This window comes from Hyla sarda, chromosome 1 (genome assembly GCF_029499605.1).
Source record: "Hyla sarda isolate aHylSar1 chromosome 1, aHylSar1.hap1, whole genome shotgun sequence".
NCBI classification, from domain to species: Eukaryota; Metazoa; Chordata; class Amphibia; order Anura; family Hylidae; genus Hyla; species Hyla sarda.
Genome location: NC_079189.1, coordinates 369600234 through 369627851, shown reverse-complemented (window position 1 = coordinate 369627851; position 27618 = coordinate 369600234). Strand labels below are relative to the sequence as shown.

Sequence of the window (27618 nt, the reverse complement as noted above, 5' to 3'; positions counted from 1 at the left end):
CTGGGATTGTTTGGCCTCCATTTGTACCTGTTTTTTTTTTTATAAGTTCTTCACAATAAAATAGCTACTGCTTTTAGTCAGTCTGGGCACGTTGGAGTTCACTTTAAATACATTAGGTTGCATACAATAATATGGACTGTAGCTCTTGCCATCTCCATGGTTAACATCAATCAATAGCAACAAAACATGTTTGTGTAACTCAAGCCTAGCTGAAAATTGGGTGCTACCCCACACAGTCTGATACTCAGCAGCAATGCTTAAACAATGTAAGACTGAGTAGGGGTGAAGTCTTTTGACAAGGGTCCTAAAAAGTGACACCCATCCATGGCAGTATGAGTAGGAGTTTTCATAATTTCCTTTCATTTTCATACTTGTTTTCATGTTTACATTTTTAAAGGAATTAGGAATTAAATTTTTAAAGGTGTTCGTTGATGCTATTTTGTCCATTCAGGTTTCAATCCTGTATCCACCCCTAGACACTTGGAGACCCAGTGTTCTAGCCACACATCATTTTGTCTTCATACTACTGCATCCTCATATGGTCCAATTTTTAGGAGATCAATCATAAATTTCAGATTACCATTAACATTATAGTACATTTCCACTGCTCCTGATGGCAGACAGGGCCATCCTTGTAATAGAGACTGTGTGGTGCGGGTGTGACGAGGGCAGATGGAATTACCCTAGGGGCAAATGGCATCAACCCCTTGTGTTCGTGATGCCAGGGCGTGGTTTATCCTCTACACCTCCCGAAGGTATACTGCTGGATCCTGGGCTACGCACGGGGCAAATAATGACTCCGACGCCAAGTTACGGAACAACGGCAGGTTTACTGAGTCAGACAGATGTAACAGTGTATACAGCTTGGCTAGACCCAAGGAGGTGACCAGTGACTTCAGAGACCACATGGCTTGCTGGGACTTATGGTGGAATTGAACAATTTGATGCAGGGCCACGCTGACTTGAGACAGATTGACTTAGACTGACTTGACTGAGACTGACTATGACAGACTTCACCCAGTTTGTAGCTTACCAGGTTTTGACTTTCACCTGTGGGGCAGTAGACTTGTGGATCAGTGGCTGCGTGGTAGACTTTGGGCCTTCTTAGGACAACAGACACTCTCTCAGGACTTGACCTCACTTTATCTCAGCAAAGACTCAAAGAGGAAGAGGAAGCTCCACCCAGGGCTCTGGAGGGGTCCCATAGGTCACCCTGTAGGTCACATGGTCACTGGTACCTTCCCTGGTTACAATCACATGACAATAATACTTAAAGATATATAATATATGTACACTACACTAAATAACATAGGCACTTAAGATGATACATAAGACACAAGTACAGGGGGGGCCAGAGGTCACTGACATGGAGTCTACCTGACAGGGCAGCAAGGGTTCAACGTTGCAACTTCTGTACTGGGCCATCACAACTGCATCTAGGAAAGTGGGTGTAAGGTCAATACTGTATATGATTGTTCTCTGACTGCATGTAACAGACCATGGGGGGGGGGTCTCTATTATAAAGAGTCTATATTATACATGCTTTCGATATTCGAATTACACATGGTATCCCTCCAGTTTTGTGTATAGAATGCTGTATACAGCAGTCTGTATTCTGCAAAAGTCATATATCATCCAATCAGCCCTAAAAAACAGGCATGCCAACATATCACTCTTTCCCCGCATGTAAGTGAACTTGTGTGCTTTTATATACCAGGACTCAATTTCAGTTCTTGTCGGGCCATGCTTTGAAATAAAAGCCATTTGATGTTAACAGCGGACAATGCCAAGCACTGGTATGTTCCTTTAAGGAAAGTTAGCTACGATTTCCAATAAACATTCACTGGTTTCTTTACAACAATTGTGTGGTCAAAGGACCTTCTGGCTGGAAGCATTTCTTACTCTATTATTGTCTACCCCTGGCATGAATATCGGATAAGAATCTTCAGTGACCTTCACTGCGCATTAAACACAAGTGTGCATGTGGCCCAAGAAGGCAACTATGTAAAGCAGAAGAGGAAAACAAAGCAAACATCACGTTAGAAGTGTTATTGGTTTTTGGAAAGATGATTTGCAAGCATTATATACTTCACCTAGTTATCATTATATACAGCTAGAAATAGAGGTATCTCATTCCCAATCTCTTATTTGTAGCTATTGAGAAATAGATGTATGGTTAGTTGTATCTTCAGCAGATTTCGGGGGATGCTGATTAATAGACGCCTTTGAAGTTGTAAAACCAATTTTGTTCCGTGATTTTGTTATAGCCATATATACTGTAATCTGTGGCAATTGGTCTTAAGCCTCCTCTTCTTGACTCCCTGAATCAGCTCTTTCTGAGAGAATTTTACAGAAGGTTATGAAGAATTAGCCCTCCAAGCATCGATACTGAACAAACCTCTGCCATTTCTATGTCCTCCTCTTTCTAAACCTACAATAGTTTAATGGCTAAATTAGGTCCCTGGAGGAAATGAACCACTAAACAAGGATGGATTCTTCTTTGTTCAGATCAACATAAAAAAACGCTGAGGACAGAGCATCAGATTGTGTGAATGAGAGGGTAAAGAGTCATCACTCAGTTATATCCTGATAGTCACAGATATATACACCTAGAAAAGACATGCACATACACAATAGACACTGATCACTGATAAATAGATATGATCACACATATATAAATAGATACACACATATATAAAAACCAACACACAAATATTAACACAAATACACATATGTGCCCACATTCAGAAATGTATTTAAACGCAGAAATGCAAAGATACAAGCATAAATAAATAGACACACATCTGAACACAACAGACGCATAAAATCATACACACATAAAAAAAACACAACTAGACACACAAAAACAAATACACAACTGTTCACAAAAAATGATTGGAATGAGAAAGAAATATCAAAATATCAAAAGTCAGGCTTTGGAGAAAAATCCAATTTCGAACCATTAAAAACAGACTGAACATTATGCAGTGGTTGCAGAAAGCTGTAAAATATGACTGGGAATGCATAATAAAAGAACATTTTGGAAAATAAGTAGAATTTTCTCCAATGTTTATTAAACAGTATAATCTTAATAGTTTTTTCCTCTTCTGTTAAGTAGTCACTACATTCAAAATATACAGTACAACCAGGTGCAGACATTATGTTGCCAACAAAACTTATCACCCAGTGTCTCACCTACTCCCAAAAGTATAAAATGAATTATATATATATATATATATATATATATATATATATATATACACACACATTTATTTTTCTTTAACCCGATAACGACCATGGACGTCTATGCTCGTCCATGTGCTGTTAACGGGGTATGACGTGGGCACCCGACTCGAGCCCGCATCATACCGGCCGGCCCCCAGCTGATTCCTGTAGATGGGGTCGGCGTTAATAGCAGACATTCGGTGATCGCAGCGGCTGGCTATTAACCCTTTAGATCGCCGCTGTCAAAGTTGACAGCGGCGTCTAAAGGTGCCTGTATCCCTTCCCTGGTGGTCCAATGGGATGGATCGCCCCCCCCCCCAGCGTGATCGTGGGGGCGATCCACTGTGGAGGTAGCCTGAGGTCTTACCTCTCCTTTCATGCTGGCTCCAGTGCTCAGAATGATTAAGCCTGGCTGGACCAGGCTTTATCAATCGAGGGCAGAGCACACAGATCAATGGGATTCTATGTAACCCCATTGATCTGTATGAGGAATCAAATGATTCCTCCTAAAAGTCCCCTAAGGGGACTAAAAGTGTAAAAAAGTGTAATTTTTTTTTAAAGCACACACATTAACCCTTTCCTTATTAAAAGTTTAAGTCAACTCCCTTTTCCAAACTTCCATATAAAAAATATATAAACATAATAAAAATAAACAGATATGGTATCGCCACATGCATAACTGTCCGAACTACAAAAATATATTGTAAATTAAACCGCACGGTCAATGGTGTACATGCAAAAAAATTCAAAAGTCCAAAATAGCGTATTTTTGGTCACTTTTCATACCATAAAAAAAGGAATAAAAAGCGATCCAAAAGTCCGATCAAAACAAAAATGGTACTGATTAAAACTTCAGATCGTGGCGCAAAAAAAATAGCCATCATACCACCTCATACATGGAAAAATAAAAAGTTATAGGGGTCAGAAGAGGACAATTTTAAATGTATACATTTTCGTGCATGTAGTTACGATTTTTTCCAAAAGTACGACAAAATCAAACCTATATAAGTAGGGTATCATTTTAATCATATGGACCTACAGAATAAAGATAAAGTGTAATTTTTACCAAAAAAATGTACAGCATAGAAACGGAAGCCCCCAAAATTTACAAAATAATGTTTTTTCTTCAATTTTGTCACACAATGTTTTTTTTCCATTTCGATGTAGATTTTTGGGTAAAATTACTGATGTCATCACAAAGTAGAATTGGTGGTGCAAAAAATAAGCCCACATATGGATTTTTAGGTGCAAAATTGAAAAGGTTATGATTTTTAAAAGGTAAGGAGGAAAAAACAAAAGTGCAAAAACAGAAAAACACTTGGTCCTTAAGGGGTTAAATTGTTTATATGTGGCACCTCCTGTCTGTCCAAGCCTTCTTTTTATAAATAAGACCAGAGTATACCTAGGTTCATTTGGTAGGCCTAGGTCCAAATGTCCTAGAGAGAAGTCTATTTAGTTTAGGAACACATCTGTATGAGGTGACCTTATCATAGAGGAATAGAGGATGCCCTCACAAAAATGTAAGGGGTAGAGTATGAATACATAACAAATGTAGCTGAATTGCAATTGAAAACCATATTTTCAATGTTTTCCTTAATCTAGACACTAACAAAGTGCTGTTGTATCATTTGCCTTTGTTTGCAGAACGCATAGTAAGTACTACTACGCTTTACAGTTAACTAACCAAGAGTACACAAAAAAGGCATTCTGATAGCCTGTAGGCATTTTAGGGAAATGTGTTAAGAGAATGTATTGTTGTATGAACTAAATGTTGTCAACCTAGTCTAATACTTACATCTACAGATCACGCTGTTAACCTTTCACTCTTTAGGAACTACTAAGAGGAGCAACACTGTCTTTACCTAATGATGGTAACTAGCTTGTAGTATTTTTTAGCTTGGAATTCTATAGAATGACCTTGTATACTGTTTGGGGTGTATTATTTTACTAAGAAATATACGGTACTTGTATTTTTTTTTTTCCCAAAAAGCTTTACAAGTATTACAGTACAAGTTATAAATTTATATATTTTTACTATTTTCTGATTGATCCTATAAATTATAGTGGAATACTAGTATGTAGCATTGCTTCACAACTTTAGCTTCCCAGAAGAATAAAATGCCATAGTCTGTTACATTTGTGCCACACAGCGAGTGTTTACTAGTCTGATGAAACGCCCAGAAGGGGTGTGAAACAATTGTCACGGCACCTGTGTACCTGTGATGGTGTCCCGCTGATGCTGCACCGAAAATAAAGAAACCTGCTGCACCTTAAAACCGTGAGTGCCTCTTCACTTTTCTTTTTGTACTATTTACTAGCACAGCATTGGCTTGATCTTCATTGAATTGTGAAGTGATGGCAGTGGGACTGGCCTCAAAACTACCTACAGCTACCGCTTAACCACTAGAACAACATTTTAGCTTAATAATGATGGAGGTTGCTTTGCATAAGCAGTAATTGCAATTCCTAAGGTTTTAACTACAGATCTGTGTACCATAATGCAGATTATGAGCCATATGGTAGAGTTGTCTTAATCACTCACTCGCTCTCGTAGATTTGTTTTTCTTTTTTTTTTCTTTTAACATCTTGAATTTTATTTGTTGGTTGTCAGAGTAAAAAATAATATATGTTTTTTTAATTCTTTTTAAAAAATAAATCAAACCAAAAGCAAACACAATGTATATACATTAGGTGACCTGTGGTCTATTTTCCACATTATTTATTGCTTTTGTCATCATGAATATTTTGGAAGCACATCCATTTTTTACAGACTTTTTGATTATTTTTTTTAATACTCTGTGACATGTATTTTTTTAAGTGACTTAGGCTAAGTATCCACTTGTTTTTTTTTTTTTCTTGCAGTTTTTGGTATACTCCCACTGCAGTTTTTGAGCAAAAGCCAGAAGTGTATTCAAAAGAAATAGAACATATAAAGGAAGGACTTACACTTCTCCTCCCTTATCGATCCACTTCTGACTTTGGCTCAAAAACTGCAGTGGCAGTATTCCAAAAACTGCCAGAAAAAAAGTGGAAACTTAGCCTTAACCTAGCATTTATTTAGTTTAAGTGTTACTATGCTAGCATGTGCAGTCAGATAATAATTATTGCTGTATCGCTTTCCTGTTTGGGTTTTTTATACTTGCCACAGTAGATAACATGTTAAGTGGAAAAGGCTTTTCCTAGAACTATTTACTTTGGAAACATAATAGAATAATTTCAGAATAATTATATGTTATTTCTTAGCCCAAGGGTCTTGATAAAACACGCTATTGTAATATATTTATCCTATATTGGGACTTTATTTGTAGCATCATAAAGTTCTGCTGATGGCTAGAGAAAGGAAGGAAGAAAGGAGGGAACAAAGGAAGGAGGAAAGGAAGGAAGGAAGAAAAAAGAAAGGAAGGAGGGAAGAAAGGAAGGAAGGAGGGAAGAAAAAAGGAAGGAAGGAGGGAAGAAAGGAAGGAAGGAGGGAAGAACGGAAGGAAGTAATGAAGGAAGGAGGGAAGAACGGAAGGAAGTAATGATGGAAGGAGGGAAGAACGGAAGAAAGGAAGGTTACCAAGGGTCATGGGCCATACTCTTCTTTGTCCCTCTCTTCTATTTCAATTTAAATCTGAATGGAAATTGAAAATCCTGCAAATAAGCTATGAAATATGAATTTCACAGAAATGCATTTTTACAAGGAATTAGATATAACAATAGTACAGGATGAGAAAGACATACCCTAAACTATCCTAGGTTAAGTATGAATTAGAATTGAAGAGAGACTTTCTCTGTATTTTGATGATTGTGTGCAAGACTTTTGCTGCTTGCAGCTCCCCCCTACTGACATAATTAATCCACAGTGAACCACCCATCTGCTCCTATATTACTCTTCATGGGCGACAGATTAAATGGGCATTGAGCTGCATAATTCTCATGTTCTATACAGGGTAATGTACAATGGCAGTTACATATCAGGCCATGGTCTTGGTCAATGCTACAATATGTATCTACATATATATATATATATATATATATATATATATATAGCTATAAATACAGTCAATAAAATGTAAACAGCACAGTCACAAAACATTTGCACAAAAAAAATAAAGACTGATTTAATTACAATATGCCTGACTGGAGTAATCTCCTGAGGCTGGTTTTATAAGCTCAAACCTTCACGCACTCACTCATTAACACAAAAAGCATGGCATGTCGGTATATCCAGAAATATCCAATCTCCCTAAATAATCCATATCCAAGTACAATATTTATTTTTACATTAAGATTATTTATATTATTTTTCAATTGAGAATATGAAATTTGCTAATTGAATGTTGCATTGGGTCAAACCAATCTTATGAAACAATGTATATTTCACTTCCTTTTATCTAGTGGAAGACAAAGAAGTGTGGAGCAATGGGCACCGGACACCATTAAAGCAGCAACACGAGATCATGAGTACACCTTTCTAGTCACTGGCCAGTGTTAAAAAAAAATAAAAATAGACAATCCCCTTTAATATACAGTGAGACAGAAGAGTTAAAAATAAAATATAGCACAAAAATATAAGTAGGGCCGATGGTTACTTAAATCTCATTTTCCAGATACAGTTTTAGGAAATGATCACCACATTAATGATCAGTTAGATTTACTAATATTTAAATGTAAGCCATGTTTGTAGGCTATGTCATTGCTTTATGATTAGTGAGGATCCAAACATTGGGATGCCCTTCAATCCCGAGAATGAAAGAGCACAAGCTCCTTCGACAATGTCCTTGCACTGTTCCTCTTCTGTATATCCACCATGCAGATAAGATGGCTCTGTTGAAGTAAAGGCAGGAATGACAGGAATGATGCTGTAAAGAGAAAACCTATAAAAGGAGTCAGTTAAGCGTAATAGCCCCTCCATTCTATGAATCAATGGGCTCCCGTGGATGTTGGATTCCACTGTTCTAGAAGTTGATGCCATCATTTGTAATGGAGGAAAAACCTTTTTAACTAGACATATTTGGAGCTAAGGTGGTATGACAGTCCCAATGGAAGAAATGATGGTAGCCATACAGGATGTCAGCTAGCATTCTCTGATCTGGATAATGGCTGACTCGAGTGTGTAATAACCCAATAACTTATATTTACTGGTGTTCACTTGACTGAAAATAGTTTAGGAATCTTTACTGGGTTTATACAAGCAATTGTGTCGTGCTAATGTCTGCATAGAACATGACAGCGGTATGGTAGATGGCTTTGGGCATAGGGCATGCTGCACTTAGCATCGGCCAGAAAAGCAAAATCACATGTAAGTAAAACATATGCAAATACATGTTTTAGTAGAAATTACAGATTGTTTATCATGCCTTCTATTCCCACTGTAAGTTACATCTATGGTCTGCAACATAACTGATATGTTACACAACTGAAGCCTTCCTTTCATCTTCTCTCTGTACATAGTCACCAAGGGTGATTAATCAAACTCTGCCGCGGCTTAACACAGGACTTCCTGCTGCAACTCCAATTCAAGTATCTGGCCGCGTGAACCAGGAACATTATTTGATAAATCATCCCCAGAGAGATCATTATTTCAATTCATTTTACACTGACTTTTACCAGTGAAGTTTAACATTTCTACTACATTTTACAATTGCTTCAAGGTTTTCCTTATTTTCATAAGGTCTAAAAATGACTCCATTATATACGGAATACAAGAAGCAAGATCAATCCACATCCCCTAAGTGTAGGCGTCATGTTTGCTCAGTAAATGTCACCAAATTAAAATGATTATCAGCATAATAAATCATTCATAATACAGATTAGCACAGGCTTGTTAATCCGGAAGAGAACCAGGCTTGACTATGCAACAATTTGGATCTCATTGCTTCTTTGCCTTATAACCAATGCCTATGTGATTTGTGCGCAATATGTAAGAAATGTGCTATACTAATGCTTTGTTTGGAAACAGAAAAATGGCTCAGCCTTGTGTCACTGAATAAAAAATAGTGAAGAGCAAAACTGAGATGACCCTTATTTATGGAATCCTCAACTTCAAAACCACAATCCATTCATATAAAGCAGAATGTAATTAGGTAAGTCAATTTATTTTAGTTTTAGAGTGCCTATACAAATACGGGGGTATTCATCAAAAGTGGTGTAGGTGCACCTCTTTTTACTCCATTTATTTGTGTGCTGGAAACTGTGTTCATGCACCAAATTTATTACATGGTTTAGGGCATGTGATAAATATGGTGCTGACCACATTTTTAACTACAGTACTCCACTTTGTGTGGTGATTTCTTTGCGACTTTTTGTGCAACTTTTTTAACGTGTGAGACAAAATGTGTTCTTTTTAATAATGCTCTCTACATCCAATTTTGTAAGCTAAGTCAGGGCTGGAGTAGATTTGCACCTCAGTGCATTTGCACCAAAAGATGCGACAAACTGAAAAATTGTGCATTATAAATTCCTGCCTACTGCAGGATATCAGCTGAAATCACAAATCGTATTTAAAAAAAACAAAAACAACTTCTAAATGAAAAGTCCCAAAACTTTGGCGCAAAAAGTCACTGTGCCTAAGAAAAGCACCAAAGAACAACAAAAAAACAGGGTAAAATGATTAATAAATACCCCCAATAGTGGTTAAATCTCATTTTAAATGCCCCATGTGGTTGGGTATGGGCACATATCACCAAAATGAACACTTATTTAAGTAGTTAGCTGTTACTTCTTGCTATGTAGAGTTACATTTAAGCTGAGATTTACCCTATTCTTTGTGTTTATCTATAGCAGAACACTTCAAAACGACACTTCTTCAGTGTGTACTGTTTTTGCTGTGTTGTTGAGGAGCAAGTGACAGAATTTTTAACTTTGTGGGACCACAGTAAGGTAAAAAAGTGGTCACAGTAAGTACTATAGTGCTATATACCACCTTTCAGAATTTAGAGCTTGTTAAGGTCCCTCCCACTAAGGCAACAGGGAGTACTAAAAGAGTATTAAAGGGTTACTCTGTTGCTAGACATCTTATCCCCTAGCCATACGATAGGAGATAAGTTGTCTGATAGTGGGGTTACAGGGAACCCCCACGATTTCCCTGCAGTCAAGCCCCTTCCCATAAACATGAATGGAGGGGACGTGCTGTGACAGGTCACGAGGGGGAGTGGCATGACGTTATGACCCCAGCCGCCCAACCCAGCGTTCTGAACATAATGTTCAAAACGCTGGGTGTATGCACAGATTGCAGTGGGTCCCAGCGGTGGCAACCCTGCGAACAGACATCTTGATCCCTATCCTATGGATAGGGTAGCAAAAACCTCCAAACTCCACAAGGACTTGAATCGGCGCAGAATGGATGAAGAACAAGAAGATCACTAGGCGATTTATTTGGAACAACGCATTTCAACGCCAGGACAGGCGTCTTTTTCAAGGGTGAACTTGAAAAAGACGCCTGTCCTGGCGTTGAAACGCATTGTTCCCAATAAATCGCCCAGTGATCTTCTTGTTCCTCATCCATTCTGCGCCGATTCAAGTCCTTGTGGAGTTTGGAGGTTTTTGCTACATTTGCTACACCGTTGCGGTGGTGGGACTGGCTGCATTGTGGAATACCTTTTACAGTGTTGTGCCTGACTTTGCACAACCTATTGGGTAAGCGCATCCGATAATATCGGCTTAGTTATATTACCCTTTTCATGCACTATGGAGCGCTTCTTGTCTTTTTACTATGGATAGGGTAGAAGATGCCTAGTAACGGAGTACCCCTTTAAGAAAAAAACTTTAAAAAAGGGAAGATATTGCTGGAGAAATCAAGATTGTAAGCTATGTGCTACAATTATACTAAAAGAATTTTAGTATTTTAAATGTCATAGAATTTGTCTTAGGTAAGATTCCAGTTCTAAGTGATTCTTAAACTATTTCAGTTACTATCACATTTAAAGGTTCTAAATTGTTTTAAATGAAACCAAAATGATCCTGCTACCGACGTGAACACCTTGCACAGCATCAAGTATGCACCGCAATGATATTTTTAGCAAATTAATTAGATTAATATGTTATTTCCAGATAGTATTTATTACATCCCTTCCACTTACAAAAAGTGGTCAGGGAATGAAACTGGTGATCTGGAAAATATGTTTTATGGGACGTGTCTCCAAGGGGCAGAATAATGAAATACATAATTTATATTTCTTCTCTTTTTCTTCTTTGCTTTCACTAAATATACTACGAAGTATCTGAAAATATATGAAGAGTTCTTCAAAGGTATTGATTGTATTACAAAGATGTTACTATTCATTAAGGAAAGTAAGGAACGCCAATTAAACCCGGGGAAGCCAATTAATAACACTCCAACTGTTGATGAACTATACTGATCACATGATGTATCAAACAACATCATGGGAAAGCAACAGATGGAGAGGCAGCAATCCCCGTCCTTTGTTACTGCCGTTGCTCAGAATTGTAGAACTACTACTGTAACTATACAAAGCTGGAGACATTTTTTTTTTTATTTACAAACAAGAAACCCTCAAATGACAAAGCACCTTTGCATTGTTTAAAGAAATATTGATAATCAAAATGGAAACCTCTTGTTTGGCAGAAAAAACATCATGTGCTACCTTGGCAATTCATTACTCTAGGATAGCTGTCATTTTTTTAATAATTGTTAAAAGGGCTACCTATGAGAAAACACTTAGTAGTTGAAGCCCCCCAATTAACTAGCTGATTGGGATTCAGGAATCATCTGATATATAGCAATCTCACCAGGTCTACCAGAGCGAGAGTCGTTCTTTGCTAACAAACTCCATTCTATTAGAGGGACCTCACTTTTTGATGTTCATACACTGTAATATGGAAACAGCATCTTATGGGACAACCATTTAAAGTGGCTGATACAACCAGCCTTAAAGATAATCTGTCAACAAATGTAGGCATTCCTTGCTTGCTGCGGCGGCCGACACACCCTCTCCATCTCTATGGGAGAGCTGGAGATACCCGAATGCTGTATCTCCTGCTCTCCCATGGAGATACATGGAGGGGGCATGACGTAGCTGCCTGGGTGCAGTGCAGGAGATCGTGTGGGGGGGGGGGGGTCCCAGTATCCTTTGGATAGGAGATAAATGTTCCTGCACTAGAGTACTCCTTTACTGCAGACTACATGCAAAACCCTAAGGGGTATGTATAACACTTTGTACTACATTATTTTGACTGTAGTTTGTCTCTATGCAGTTACTTTTTAGAGACAAAGTTTTGCAACAAACCAAATAGAACATTTGTTTCCAAAGTGACACTGGAAGTGGTCAGGAATTTATGATTTGCGACTTTTCAGTTTGTCGCATATTTTGGCGCATCTACGCTTATTTAGGCACAATTCTACACCAGTCCTCAGTTGGCTTAGAAACTGACTGTGGACAGCATTATTAAAAAGTCACAAATTTGTTGCACAGTTTAAACGTCGTACAAAAAGTCGCAGAAAATTGTGATCAGCCACAGATGCAATGCTCATGCAATGCTCCGTGTAATAAATTTGGTGCCGGTACACAGTTTCCAACATGAGACATTAACCTCCTCCACTTTTCATGGATACCCCCCCCCACTATGTTGGAGGTGTTTGTGGGAAAGATCTGACAACATATACCCCTACATGAAGGCTGCCACATATCCCACAATATATAGACAAATAGTAAAATGTGTCATTAAAAGGTTCCCATTGTAAAATAAATACAAAAAACTGTACAGTTCTTTAACTATATATTTTTGTATTTAACCATATAGTCTACTTTATTATCCTATACCACAATAAATAATATATTGCATCCTAGAACATAATGTGAACAGAGCCTTATAAGGGAAATTAGATCACTTTATGATTCAGCATCAACTCCCTAAAGGAAAGAAACAAATCTGGGGCATTACAGATCCCTTTTTACTATGTGATTTTATATTACACAGCTGTATTCTCCTCCTAACGCTGGTCAGAAAGAACATTTCAGAAATGACATAAGCTACCAGGACTACCTGCAAGATAACAAGGGTTATGAGACTTTCCTCAGCACGCAATGCTGATTCATTGACAGGGAACACAACATTGTGACAAGAAAAAAACTTACATCTGCTATAGGTTTGACAGGCCTCAAAAAATTTATTGAACACTATGATTGGTTTCCCAATGATTAAATGATTAAACATAGCAAAAATTATTACTTAAACCAAGGGTGCATTAACCATCCCTATAAGATATGGAGAAGTTCATCTAATGTTGACCCAAACTGGCGTCCTTTTCTCCACAGCTAGCACTATGTTCCTAAACTAGTGGTCTCAAACTGTGGCCTTTCAGATGTTCCAAAATTTCAACTCCCAGCATGCCCGGACAGCCATTGGCTGTCCGGGCATGCTGGGGGTTGAAGTTTTGCAACATCTGGAGGGCCACAGTTTGAGACCACTGTACTTAACTATGGTGATGAGACTACCATTGTGCAAGTCATGAGAACAATTGATGGACCCTCCTTACCTGGGTTAGGCTGGGTTCACATATCTGGCATACGTGAACTAAGCCTAAATCTCGACGCAACTGATGTCACAACTGATGACAACTTTTCATCAGTTGTATGGCATCTGGTGTCCATTGTTTCTGGGCAATGGACAGAGGGAAGGAGCAAGCTGCATTCCCCTGTCCGGTGCTCTCCATTGTGTGCAACCATCCGGCGTTAAAATTGAGACGTTGGATGATTGTACACTGTCCCATTCAAATGAATGGGATCAGTTCTAGCATCAGTTTCCCTCCAATGCACGCCGGAGGGAAACTATGCCGGACGCCGCACATATGTGAGCTTAGCCTTAAAGGAGTGAGGTTGTAGGTCAATCACAAGCAAAACTGTATAATGCTAGGTTCACATATGTCCGGCATACGTGGACTCAACCTAAATCTCAACGCAACTGATGCCACAACTGATGACAACGTGCATCAGTTGTCATTAGTTGTATAACATCTGGAATCCACTGTTTCTGGCACCGGTCAGGGGAACACAGCACTGTCCGGCGTCCTCCGGCATGTCCAACCATCTGGTGTCAAAATTGAGACGCTAGATGAATGTGAACTGTCCCATTAAAATGAATGGGATCAGTTCTAGCATCAGTTTCCCTCCGGTGCGCGCCGGAGGGAAACTGTGCCAGACAACTATTATATGTGAACCAAGCCATAGAGGAATGCCAGGCCAAGAGTAATTTAGAATCTTCTATCACATCTTTTCACATTGAGTTATTTTTGTTATAGTGGAGTTTAGTGGTAAGATAAGATAACTGCCATTGTTCTCTACACCGGCAATGTCATTACACATAGGAGTAAATGTTACTTAGCATTGTCCTGAATGGCCTGGATCTAAATGTACTTAACAGTACTCCTTTCTAGGAATTGACTGGCATAGCAATTATTCCATTTCTGACCAGAAAGGAATATCCTTAAAATCTGACCTTTTGGGGTACTTGAGAAGGTTAAGAAACTCGGCAGTGAAGGAAATGGAGAAGCAGAAGTAAAATCAATAGCTGGAATTTCTCACCAGCCAGTTAAAGAAGCATATAAACATCAGTGCTCTTGGGAAGATCCATAAAACACAAGTGACTAGCACTACATGGATGTGTTGCATCTTCACAGGTTTAGTTGGTTAATGCACTTAGACGTCCATCTCGTGCGCTAATGGTAACATGGTTTTGCTATTAACGTTCTGCTGTGCTTATTTGCATATTAAACACATTAGTGTGAAATACGAGGGGCACATATATACATAGGTCACAACTGATGCTCCAATAGCTAATAAATGGCAATAAAGGGCTTTAAAGTTATAAAAGGACTATTTTACTTGTGTAATATCAGGATGGTAAAAGTCATATAACAGTGTCCTCACACATAATATCACATGTAATTCATACGATGATATTCATCTAGGATTCCCCACCCTTGTGTGAGACAATAATTAATCTTTACCCACATATGACATGTCTGTAGATTATGACAATTCTCTTCTGCTATAATAAAGACAAGCACATAATGTTCTTTATAACGGGCCGTGGAGCGCTTCTGCTTATGTAAAGCAACCAATCTGAGAAAGCTGAGCTGCAGTGTAATGGATGACGGCGCAAAAAAGAGCAAGAGTCTGAGGAGAAAGGAAATAATTACACACTACTGTCTAGCACAGGAAGGCTCTGTTCACACACCCTTTTGATACTCACAGGTCTGAAGGACAATTGGGAGCACTCTGCCGGTGCTAATGGAAGTACTCTGTTGACAGTATTAATGATGGTGACACTCTTCCAGCACTATTTATAACGGGACTCTTTGCTAGCACTAGTCATGGTGGCAGCACTCTTCAAGTATTTTTCATAATAGGGCATTCTTCAAGCCCTACTAATGGGGCAATTTTCTGGTATTATTAATAATAGGGGCATTCTGTTGACAAACAAATTTCTATATGCATCCTGGCTCCTTTCACAATGCAACCCTACTTTCTGACTAAAATGGCCATTCTCTACAGTGGAAAACACTTATTGGTAAAGCAGGATTAGGTTGTAGCAGGGACAAGTAGATGAACATGTTAATAACTCTGTATAGAGTAAGCAAGGAGAAGGTGGCATGGGGCAACCACAAGGTATAAGGGGTTCTGAGAAGGAAGAGGGAGGAGGCCACAAGGTAGCTAGGACTCTGAGAAAGCAAAGTAAGGGAAGTAGACAAGGTAGTGAGGGTAGTGTGAGAAAAAGGGGGTAGGAGAATATACAAAATAGCAGGTGCTTTACATAGGGAGACCAACAAAAGAGCTGTGTGGGGGAAAGGGGGGGGTGCTCTGAAGTAAAGTGTCTAAAATTAGGAATTAAGAGGGACCTTTAAAAGACAACTAAAATAGATAATAAAGCATAGAAATAAGGCTGCTGCCAATGTAGAAAACAAACAGCATCTTCAGGATCTTACTGACCCCTCCTTCCATTGCGAAGCAACAGTCCATACTCAGATACTCAGAGTTGGGCTAGAGATGGCTGCCCATTCTATTGCCAGATACAGCTGATCACCTGCCCGTGTGCTCTGTAGTGCCTGTTTAGCAGAACAGGTTAATATACCCTTAAACAAATATTACAATACAAGAGAGCAAGGTAGGCTCTGTGCATGTTGTGTGTGAGCCTTTCATTGATGGTATACAGTACATAGGAAAGATTTCACACTGTATACCTCCAATGGAAAGTTCTGACAAGGGCCACTGCATAGGCTTCCTTTGCCTATAGGGTACAAATATACAAAAACAGGATGCAATTATTGGTAGTAAGGACCTTCTGTATAGGAATGCCAAGTCTACTGTGCTAAATGGAGCCATATGCAAACTCCCATACTCTAAAACAGTGTTTCCCAACCACTGTGGCTCCAGCTGTTGCAAATTACAACTTCCAGCCTTTGGCTGTCTGGGCATTCTGGCAGTTGTAGTTTTGCAACAGCTGGATGCACACTGATTGGGAAACACTGCTTGAAGGGAAGCTTTCTTACTGGATCTTACTTTTTAATGTATTAAATGGGCACTGTCAAATTAAAAAACTTTTTCTATGTTATACATCTTGGCAAAACATCAACCTTTATAATATACTTCATAAGAAAATGTTATTTTCTTTTTAGGGTATGTTCACACTGCGGAATCTTTGCTCGCACTGTGCCGTCACCATTGATGGCTATGCAGTACTTGCAGAATTCCGTGCAAAGAATTAACATGTTCTTTCTATGCGCGGAATAATTTCAGCGGTGGAATTGTCCGCTGCTGAAATTCCGCAATGTGAACGGGTCTCGTGGAAGACCCATTCACACTAATGGTACAGTTCACTGCACAGAATTCTACTCGCGGAATTCCATTCTCAGAATTCCACAGTGTGAACATACCCTTATAGAAATCATGTCTTATAAAAAAAACACCCAATACCATCCAGAACATACTCATGTATTTCTTCAGCATCATCTTTTCCCAAGCTAAAGCACAACCGTGGACAAAGTCCAGTAAGTGAGGGCGAGACTAGCACTCCTCTGTGCTTACTCCTGTCCTATCAGACTTCAGCAGGGAGGAGGGGGTTAAAGAGCAGCCTGCAGTGATTGAATGAATAGACCCAGCACTCAGAGAAGAAAATCAGTAATTCAAAGTGAGGATATGCCCCTTCCACAGCACAGAATGACAAACCAAGTGAGTAACAGATAGAAGGCATTTGTGAGAAATATAGATGCTAGACACATAAAAATTATATGTACACAATCAGGATTAGGTACTGAGTAACATAAAACTTTTTCTGGAATATGACAGGTACGCTTTTAAGCTAAATGTATCATTTTCCTATTTGAGATGAATCATTTTTTTTTCCATACAATTCGGCATTACATTTTGCCAGTTTGGCCTCATGAAATTTAAACGATGATATCCAATCGAAAAAGTGTTATAGTTATACTTTTATGGTCTATTCACAGTATTCTGCGCAGATTTGATGCAAAGTATTTTCTGCTGCAGATTTCAATGTAAACTGACTGACAGCTTGAAATCCTGCGCATCAAATCTGCGCAGAATACTGTACGTGTGACTAGATCCTTAAGGTAAATTCACACGCGGCAGATTTTTACATCACATATCTGCACAGATTTCTCTGTAAATCAGCGCCAAATCTACAGTAAAGTCTGCAAATGTAACATCGTTTTTGCTATCACTTTTGCTATTGAAACTGAAAGGGTAAAATCCAGACACATGTATTCCACTGTAATCCGTGATTTTTTCTTGAAATGCAATTTTTACAATTTGCAGGAACATTATACTATAATGAAAACTAGATAGGCAGATATGTGAAATTCAAGTACTCACGTTACCAAGTTGCTGCTTTATTGGAGACTATAGGATGCAAATGTTTACCAACTAAAAATCTGCCTATAGGTTGGGATGGATGATACAAGAAGTCGACGGTTAATTTTTCAGACTATTTTGCTCTATTTCAATCTTTTAAAGGAATCAATTTCTCAACACCATTATAGAATTTGAAGGTTGATATACCTCCTTTATATGTTATGCATTGCATCTCCATACCAGAGCTATGCTTTAATATTTTCAAAAATTGTGACATAATGTATAACTTAAATAATTGGTTTAATAACTAGATTTATCTAGTTCTTCTAAGTAGCATTTTGCCACTGAATCTTTTTTTTAAAATACATTTAAAGGGTAGCGTATTTTGCTGCATATTGGCTGGTGTGTATTTTTCGAACCATTGAAGTTAATGGGTAGCAAAATTAGCTGGAGAAAATACGCAGCAAAATACGGCACATGTGACCTTACCTTTACAATGTATTTTTTAAATGAGTGTTAGGGTAGAGTCCCGTGCCATATTTTGCTGAGTTTCTTTGCTGTGTATTTTATGCATCTGGTTTTGCTACCCATTGGCTTTAATGAATAGGAAAAAATGCAGCAGCAAATACGCAGCAAAATAAGACACATGTGACCCTACCTTTACATGCAAAAATGGAAATATAGGAATTGCCATTTAAATGATTTGCCATGAATTGCCATTTACACTCGCAGGGCTGGGTAGTGCATTTTTGGAGCCAACCATGTTCTTTAATTTAGTAGAATGACCTTTCTGTGACTTCTTTTTTATCTGTGCACTTCAATGGGCACACAAAAGCCTGGCATGAACACTGACTGCCATGTGCAAAACTACTCATCATGTAAATTCTGGGTCATTGCTAAGGAAATAATGTCACGCAGAAAGCTGCCCAGATGACGTGGCATAAGTAAATGACTGAACTGAAAAATCATCTTATTTTCTAATTTTGAAAACTAGAGTTTGAACAGTAGATTTGTGTTCTGTAGCCTCTCCATTTTATAAACATAGCTCGAAAAGTCTCTTTTTTTGGAGGTGGGGATTAGTTTTCTAAATTATTTTACTTTTTAATTGTAAAAATAGGTTTTGCCTAAAAATTTACAGAAAAATAAGGCGTGTTGATGACAATGATCAAGGCAGTCTTTATTTTAGTATGAAAACTCTAAGGCTTAAAATTGCTTTATATATGATTTGTGATAGCAGTGATCCCGACATGCATGTTCCATGTACAGTTACATAGTGGAGATTCCCTAAGACCAGAACATTATATGGACAGAGGTCAAAAGTCAGGTCATGAGATTGGTTTCTACACATAGTAAAGTGACCAAGTCTGAGGTCCAGAACACTCTAGATGAGATTTTCATTTAGATTATCGCTTTACTTTGTTCCATTCAGCATTTCCTTAACCCTGATCAGTCTTCTCGTACCAGCCTCTGAAAAATACTACCACAGCATGATGCTGCCACCACCATACTTTACTGTAGAGGTGGTATTAGGCAGGTGCCTGGTTTTCTACAAGCATGACACTTGGATTTGAGACCATAAAGTTCTATCTTTGTTTTTATAGTTTCTGTTTCGTACAGTCTGAGAGTCATTTATGAACTTTTTTTGCAAACCCCATGTGTATTTTAGTAAGGAGAGGCAGGCTACTCTTTCATAAAGCCCAGATTGGTGCCTTTCCAAATTATGTCCTATCAACTTAATTTACCAGAGGTGACTCCAATCAAGGTGTAGAAACATCTTAAAGATAATCAAGAGCTACATTTCAAGTTTTATAGAAAGGGTCTGATGTCCATGTGTAAGGGTACTTATGTCCAGGTGAAAGTTTAGTCTTTCATGTTTATTAAATTTGCACAAATATATATAAAATATCAGCCATTTTAAAACACTAAGTATACACATCGAGTACAGTATGTAGATGCTAAAATTCCATGTACATTAAGAACTATCCAGCTGATTCCATGTATTCCAAAATTCTGCATTCTAGTATTCTGTTTATTCTCTTATATATTCTAACTTATTGTCCCTTTTGTGCCTTGTGTAGACAATGACTCTTTATATTGAACAATGGACCCTAGCATTTACAGTGTGGCAAATATTTTCTGCTAGCGCTTCAATAAATGACTAGACCTCTGATTTCAATAACATTTCAGACTATTAACTACATGGAACGTATAACTAATCCATCACATCAAAACATTATCCCTAAACAAATGATAGACACGTGAAAGGTCATTTTGGAGTAGCACTAAATGAACTTCCTCTTGATGACCACGTGACCTTCATCTTGCTTCAACACATTTAATATAGTCAAATGCTTAGCCATAAACCAGGGAACATCTCTTAAACATATGACAATGGTTGACAGACCAAGTCGATGATGTTCAGTAAAAAGACAATCGAGAAAACATAATTAAGAAGGTTAGGAAAGTTCTACAGTCCTTAGTCTTTGGGAAAAAGCCATCATTAAGTGTCCAGACAACACACGCTGGAAGAACTCAGTTGCTCATTGGTCCAGACAGTGTATTTCCGAGCCAGTCTGGAAGTGTTCATTTACGGAGTTGATTCTGAAAGAGGCTGTCACACAGTCATGGTCTGATCGCCATGGTCCATGTCTATGTCATTGTCTGCCCATCATGTTGTTCTAAGGAGAACACAGTGTAACTATTCTATTGTCTGTTATTTACACAACTCTTTTATTTAGCTTCATTTGCCCAGGATGCCGTTATAACACCTGTGTTTTCTCTCAATATAGACTGAATGGCTGGGGTCATGGGTTGAAAGGGCAGCATATGGGCCACGCAAGGGGCTAGTTAACACAACCCATTATAATGGTGCGCTGGTTAAGCTCATTCCTATTCATCAGATGATTAGTTCAATCAATATTTATTTCTGTGTGCTTCTTTTGTCTTTAGCTACAAAGCAGACATCCTTCAGTTTGAGAGCACAAGCCTTGTCTAGGGTGAATTCATTGCTTTATTTGAAAGAAACAAATTGATTTATTTGGCAGCCAAAGACACTTTCATTTGATGCTCATCAGTTCTGTTTGAAACATCCAGCCATAAAAAAAGAACAAAGGCGCCAACTTTTATACAACTCCTATAGTTGTCTTCTGTAGGACAACAATTGGCATGGTTAAATTTTTTTTAAGACTTAAAATCAGGGAATAAATTCATGTAATAAAGACATACTTGACATTGCTTGCAGAGGTCGTCTCAGCTGTGAAAAGTTTTTAATGACATAGGTGAGGAATCTGTCAGTGGTTTTTGTATAGGTTTTGAAGAAAGTTTTTTTTTCACAAAAATTAAAAGCGATGTGAAAAAATGTGCAACTTTTTACACCGGTTTTCATGAAAAAAAAAGCATTGATAAATGTGTCTCTAAACTAAAATAAAGCCTGGTATTTTTTATTGTATTTATTTTATAATTTTACCATTCTAATGAATTGTGTCTACTTTAAAACCTACTCATCCCCAACTTCATTTGACCATAACACTCTTGATTGCAGAGCAATATTGTAGAGGGAAACCATGTTATAAATGACTAATGTCTTGATGTATTAATTATGCAAGTTGCATATAAAATTTATATAGACATGCTTATCTGTTCTCACATGATAACAGATGCAACTCAATCCGTGCACGAGAGCAATACATTATCCAGTGGATGGAGGCATGAGCGATTGTTATATTATTTTGAACTAGAAGTTGGAGAGGCAAGGAATTTCATGGACTGCTGGCAATGACAGGGTTACTCGAGATGGATAATGGAGTTAAAAACAGGGCACACAGCAAACAACCCATGGAGGCTGGCAAAGGTGTGACAGTCTGAATACATGTAAATAATGAGCAATTATCAGCAATGTAAAAATTGTTTCATCATAAATCCTGCATATAGACTAGGAGTTTGCTTTAAAAAAAAAAAAAAAAAAAATGAATAGATGAATATTTTTCTAGGCCTCATTATTCACTATTTAATTTGTTAGTTTCTTTCTAAATTCAAACAATGATACATAACATATAATCATAATAAAAAAATTTGTAGAAGTACAGTAAACATATCAATTAAACATATAACCAATGGGCATCATACTAAGTATAGATATATATATTCGAAGAGATACAATGACATTCAGACGCTCCTATTTTTTAGGAAAGGGCGCTCTACTGATTGTATAGTTTTTGTCTTGTTCATTCTTCTCATCCCTATTACTAGAGGACATCCGCTTGGTTTAGCTAAAGCTGTCAGACTAAGTGCAACACTGACTACACCACAATGCTGTTCACTGGAGCAGTGATATGGTGAAATCATTATAAAAATCACACTAATCAGGTTCTGTGTTATTTCTGGATTATATTCTTATGCTTTATATCCTGGCGGCCTGGGATACATTAGATACAGATACATTTTGTCAGTGCAGTTGCTAAGAAGATATACATCTCGGTTTTGGCTGTTTTCCAAAGCAGCATTTCATAGAAATATTAATTGAGTATCGTCGTGTATGATAGGCCAGGCCTTTGAACACAATTATTGCAGCATTTAAAGAAAATAGGACTTATCTAGGCTGTCTTGTACTTTCAGGTGTTATACAAACTTGCTTTCAGATTGAATTCTGCCATTGTACTGTAGTAAAATAACACTGTAATAGATTACAGTCTCGGAAATGTTTTTTTTTTCTAACATTCTGAAATTGTCCATATTATGCAGTCTTAACCTCTGTACAAGGTCATGATAAAGGGCAGAACACCACTTAGAGATATTAGAATTATCGCAGCTATCATAAAATGGTATGGGCCATATCCCATTAGCTATGACCTGTGTGGATGTACAGTAATTATATATATATATATATATATATATATATATATATATATATATATATATATGACAGGGTTCCTGGTTAGGCATGTGATGTAGCTTTAAGCCTCCGATCGGATGCCCTGAACATGTTTTGAGTAGATCTCAGTGTAGAAGACACTAGGGCATCAGTGCGGATACTGTGTACATCTATAAGGGAATTGGGTGAACAGAACTGTCCTAAGCATCTTATGTATGTAAATATTTGACACAACGCTCTTACATAATAGATTTATCTGACTACTCCATAGTATTGTCTACTGCTTACCGGATAAATGGATGTAGCAAAGCTGAGTTTGTCATTTAACCCTTAAAGACAGCCTTGTTTGAGTAAACAAGGGTTTATCCGAGTCCTGTGTAAAAATCATAGTTGGACTTATGGAAAAACTTAGCCCTGATACATTTCTGCAAAACATTAATCTACAGCAAGAATTCTATTTTTTTACTTTGTTGTCCAGAGGAAATTATAGTACTAGACTAATAAAAGGCCAACAAAATCCCATAAAACTTTAAATAATAGCATTCCCTATAGAGAATTATCTGTTTATAAATAGTTATCATGAATCTTAATAATTTTTTTCAATATTCATTCAAAGTAGTAACAGAAACTTTTATCGCTTTTATAGAGATCATAATGGATTTACTCACTTTTATAACTTTTCAAGCAACATTGGTTTTGATCAGTTTTCTTGAAGATTATATTAACACTTTATATTCTAATTAGAATTAAGAGATTATTGATATTAGCCTAGGCAACGCGCCCGGGTGTATGATTACCGTCACTAGAAATGCTTTACATCTTTGTCAAACCATTTTACAACTACCTTGAAAAAAAACTCTACTTTTCAACACCATGGACCTCCGGTTCACCAGAGATCAGGACTGGTTGCCCCCAGAAGTGTAAATGAGTTACATTATCTCTCCATGTCTACCTATTACCATGCCACACATCTCTCTCACCATTCCCATTCAGGGGAGTTCAGACATGATCACTTGGCTTTGATGCCAAAGAAACTGTCATGATTGATGTTGGGCAAAATGCAATACAAGGAACAATAACAAGCGATATCACATTTTGCCTTCTTCAGTATTTGTAACTCCACTGGCTATGAAAAAAAAAAATCCTTGATGTTGGCCCTAGATCAAAATGTGGATGAATGTGAGTTCAAAGCTTTTGATACAATCCACTTGATTGCACACAGCAAAAAGAGAGATTTGTGTGAGGATGGAAAGGTACATCAGAGAGGAGCAATTGCTGCAAACAATCCAAATGCTGCCTTCATATGACCGTAAGCCATCCTGGACAATATCGGCTAGATGGAGATTACATACTAACTTTTATCTGAGATTATTTATATATATATATATATATATATATATATATATATATATATATTGTGTCATTCTAAAATTATAAATAAGATTTATCTATGGACTAACACTATACACAGAAGGAACAAGTTGTGTCCCTCTATCCACTTATTAAACAGTCCCTTGCCTATAAATCTGCCTCTGCTTCTTAGAAGATCTTTCATCTACTCCGGCAGTATGACAACCAATTTACTTGCAATCCTATTGATCAAGGACAAAACTTATATTCAACTGGTTTCACATCCTGAAACTCCGCAATTAAAGTGTGCAGTGACCACTGGCGACATCCCTCTATTTTCCTCTCCTCTCCTTGGCAAGTCGTGTTTTCCTTAGCCAAGCAACAAAAATACAATTATCACTAAATCCAAATATCCTTTTTATTACTATAATTGCTTCAAAATCCCTTCAACTAAGCAACCTCACACTAATTTGTATGCATTATTCCTGAGATAAGTGCCAGATCAGCATCTTTAGCTGCTATTGTGATAGTGCTGGTAGGAAATAAATAAGTGAGGGACCCAGATTTTTAATTAGAAGCTAACAACTTTTTCTGTCCTATAGTCACCTGATAATAGTAAAGCACTCTTATTCTAAAGGCCAGCGGTTTTATTACGTCCTAATGAAATCCACATACACACACAGTGCATATGACAAACTTGGCTAGGAAATATTGATTGCTAATGACGCGACAATTTTGTATATCAATTGGTGCGTCTATGGTACCTAAGCGATCAGACACAGCCAACCAAATTCCCTTTTGATCAATAGGAAAACATATCCGGTTTGCGTAATTATGTAATCGTGTCATTCTGCCATGGACTTGGCAATGTGCCGTGATTGTTACAAGTGGATCATATAGTACCTGGATAATATGGAAATATGGGAATTTTGAACTATTACGTAGAAATGAAAAATATTGGGTTATCTCTTTTAATAAAAGTCATTCTGTTCATTCAAAGGGATGTATACTTTACATGCTGCCCGATAGCACCGCGCGGGGGCAGCGTCATTATATGTGATTGTATAAGAAACTAGGTTACGGCAGGTATCGGTAACTATTCACGCAACAGTATTATGTCATGAACACCTGCCATTGAAATGAACACATAATCCAAGGTAAAAGTTTAGTGTGAACCTTTCTTGTGATCTGGGAGGTTTTAGCATCTCCCTGATAAGCATTTTCTTTACTTCACTACATCTTCTTGGAAGAACATCCCCAAAGCACCCTCCATCCCCTAATGGATGTACGTAAACTATGGACTACTTATAAAGTGCAATATTCGCCATCAGCAAAATAAGCAGTCTGGGTTCAGGACTCCAGCTTTCTATTAATTGTAACAAGTCCGTGTGCGCATCCCCAGTCCCCCCCCCCCCCCATCCTTCCACACACACACACCGCTCCAGTGGACATGTCTCCACTTGGAGAGATCATGCTGCCAGTGACCTGGAAGAAGTGCCTGATTCAATTGGGATGCACAGGCAGAGAGAGAAAGAGAGATCCAACCTACAGAGTACTCAGCGAACGCAATAAAGGAGTGAAGTACAGCAAGAAAGCTATTTTGCCAGGGAAGCCCCTCTTACAAACACTCGGTACATGAACTTGAGTGACTCCTCTCTAAGCAAGTGATTAGGTACAACCTGCAGGTACCATAACCAGCATCCTTCCTTGGATATGCTGGACATATACTGTGCATATTTAAGGAAGATTTGGGTAAAATTAAACAGCGTAAATCAATTATATGTTTTATGATGGCAATTAAATATGTATGTATGCTACAAAATCTTTCCTACAGGGCTCCGGGACATTAAGCAGTATATAGATCTATATTACATCTAATCGATCAATAAACATGCCAATTAGACAAATAATTATGAAATGATAGGATAGCTGACACTAATCCTGATGACTGGAGTGGTCCTATGCTCATCACATGTCCACAAATAACTGTCCTGTATATTGGAGGTCAATAGGCATAGCAATAATCCAACTACACAAAGTAATAAAAAAAAAAAAGCTGTGCAGGGTGAAAGGGCACAGGCATACGGTGACAGGCAGAGAACTATTGGGATGAACTCCGAAGGAGCAAGTACCCTCCAAGTGCCCCCTTACCTCGCATGGTGGCAGTGAGGTGACAGACTTCTCTCTCAGCACGATCATGAATATCCCAGGCTGGAGAGTTAGCAGCCAAATCTCCTCATAGAGATGGAGAGCAGCAGATCTAGTGAGCCAAGCATCCCTCCGTTGGTTCGCAGCTCTGTACAGCTTTCTTCCCCTTGCTCTTCTGTGACACCGCTCCAGATTTCTTTCTGATCACTTGCACGGATGAGGAGGGGGGCTGGATTATGCAATGGGAAGCAAGTGAGCTGCCACACACAACAAGCTAACCAGAGAAAAGGAAGAGAAGAAGCAGGGAAGAATGAGAGGCTGTGTGCAGGGAAGAGCATGTGGCTTTTCATATGACATCTGCGTCTGTTAACTGTAGGTGCAACAACCACTAAGAAAGTTGGAGGGACATGACCATAGCAAGCTCATAATGCAAATCCTGTTTGCTGTGGACCAATAGCACCGCCCCTCCTAAACAGGCTGGAGACCGCCCTCCTATACAGGCTGTGGACTCGCAGTTTGTCCCTTCGCCTGACAGAAAATATGTTAACTCTGCTGCTGGAACAGAGACATGAATGCAGCTATTTCATGTGGAAACATTCAAAACATCCTGTTGTCTGCTCATATAACTCTCCACACACCTCCCACCTGACCCCTTCTGACTAACAGCTCTTCTTTTACGTCATAATGCCCCAGTCTTTCTTTCGCTGCAAAATGGTCAGAGTTCATAGGACTATACAGATACATTCCTTCTCAGATTTGCAGAATGGTTCAGAATGCACATATTTTAGGTGTCTTAGTACTTTGTCGGGGGGTTTAAGTAGCATGTCACTGAGCCGAGCAGAAATTGCCCCTCAAGTAGTAATGGGTTTAAGAACAGCAGGTGGTATTTTATACCTTCCAGGCTTTATAGATACCAAAGGGTAAAATGCAGGTGGGGTGAGCACTAAAATGCCCACCAAAATGCCCAAGAAGCCCTAATCTCAGTCACAGTGCCCCCTGAGTATCACACTGCTTACAAGGTCATGTATGATGCTACAATGTCCCCTGTATCAGTAACAATTTCCCTAATCAACTACAATGCCCTAAGTGACAGCCATAGCGTCATTACCACACGTCAGCCAGAATGCCCCCAGTATTAGTCCCAGCACCCTTGGTGTCAGTCATATCACCCATAAGGGGCAGCAACATTGTCCTCATAGTCATCCACAGAAC

At 38.3% G+C, this 27618-nt stretch overlaps 1 protein-coding gene across 1 annotated transcript in view; it reads right to left on the bottom strand.

Annotated features, from left to right (window-relative positions):
* RORB (RAR related orphan receptor B) overlaps nucleotides 1-27016 on the bottom strand; it is a 230543-nt gene extending 203527 nt beyond the window's left edge. The window contains exon 1 of the mRNA XM_056523233.1: nucleotides 26410-27016. Coding sequence (XP_056379208.1) covers nucleotides 26410-26416 — 7 coding nt within the window. The 5' untranslated portion in view covers nucleotides 26417-27016. The remainder of the gene's footprint in view (nucleotides 1-26409) is intronic.
* Nucleotides 27017-27618: the final 602 nt, after the last annotated feature.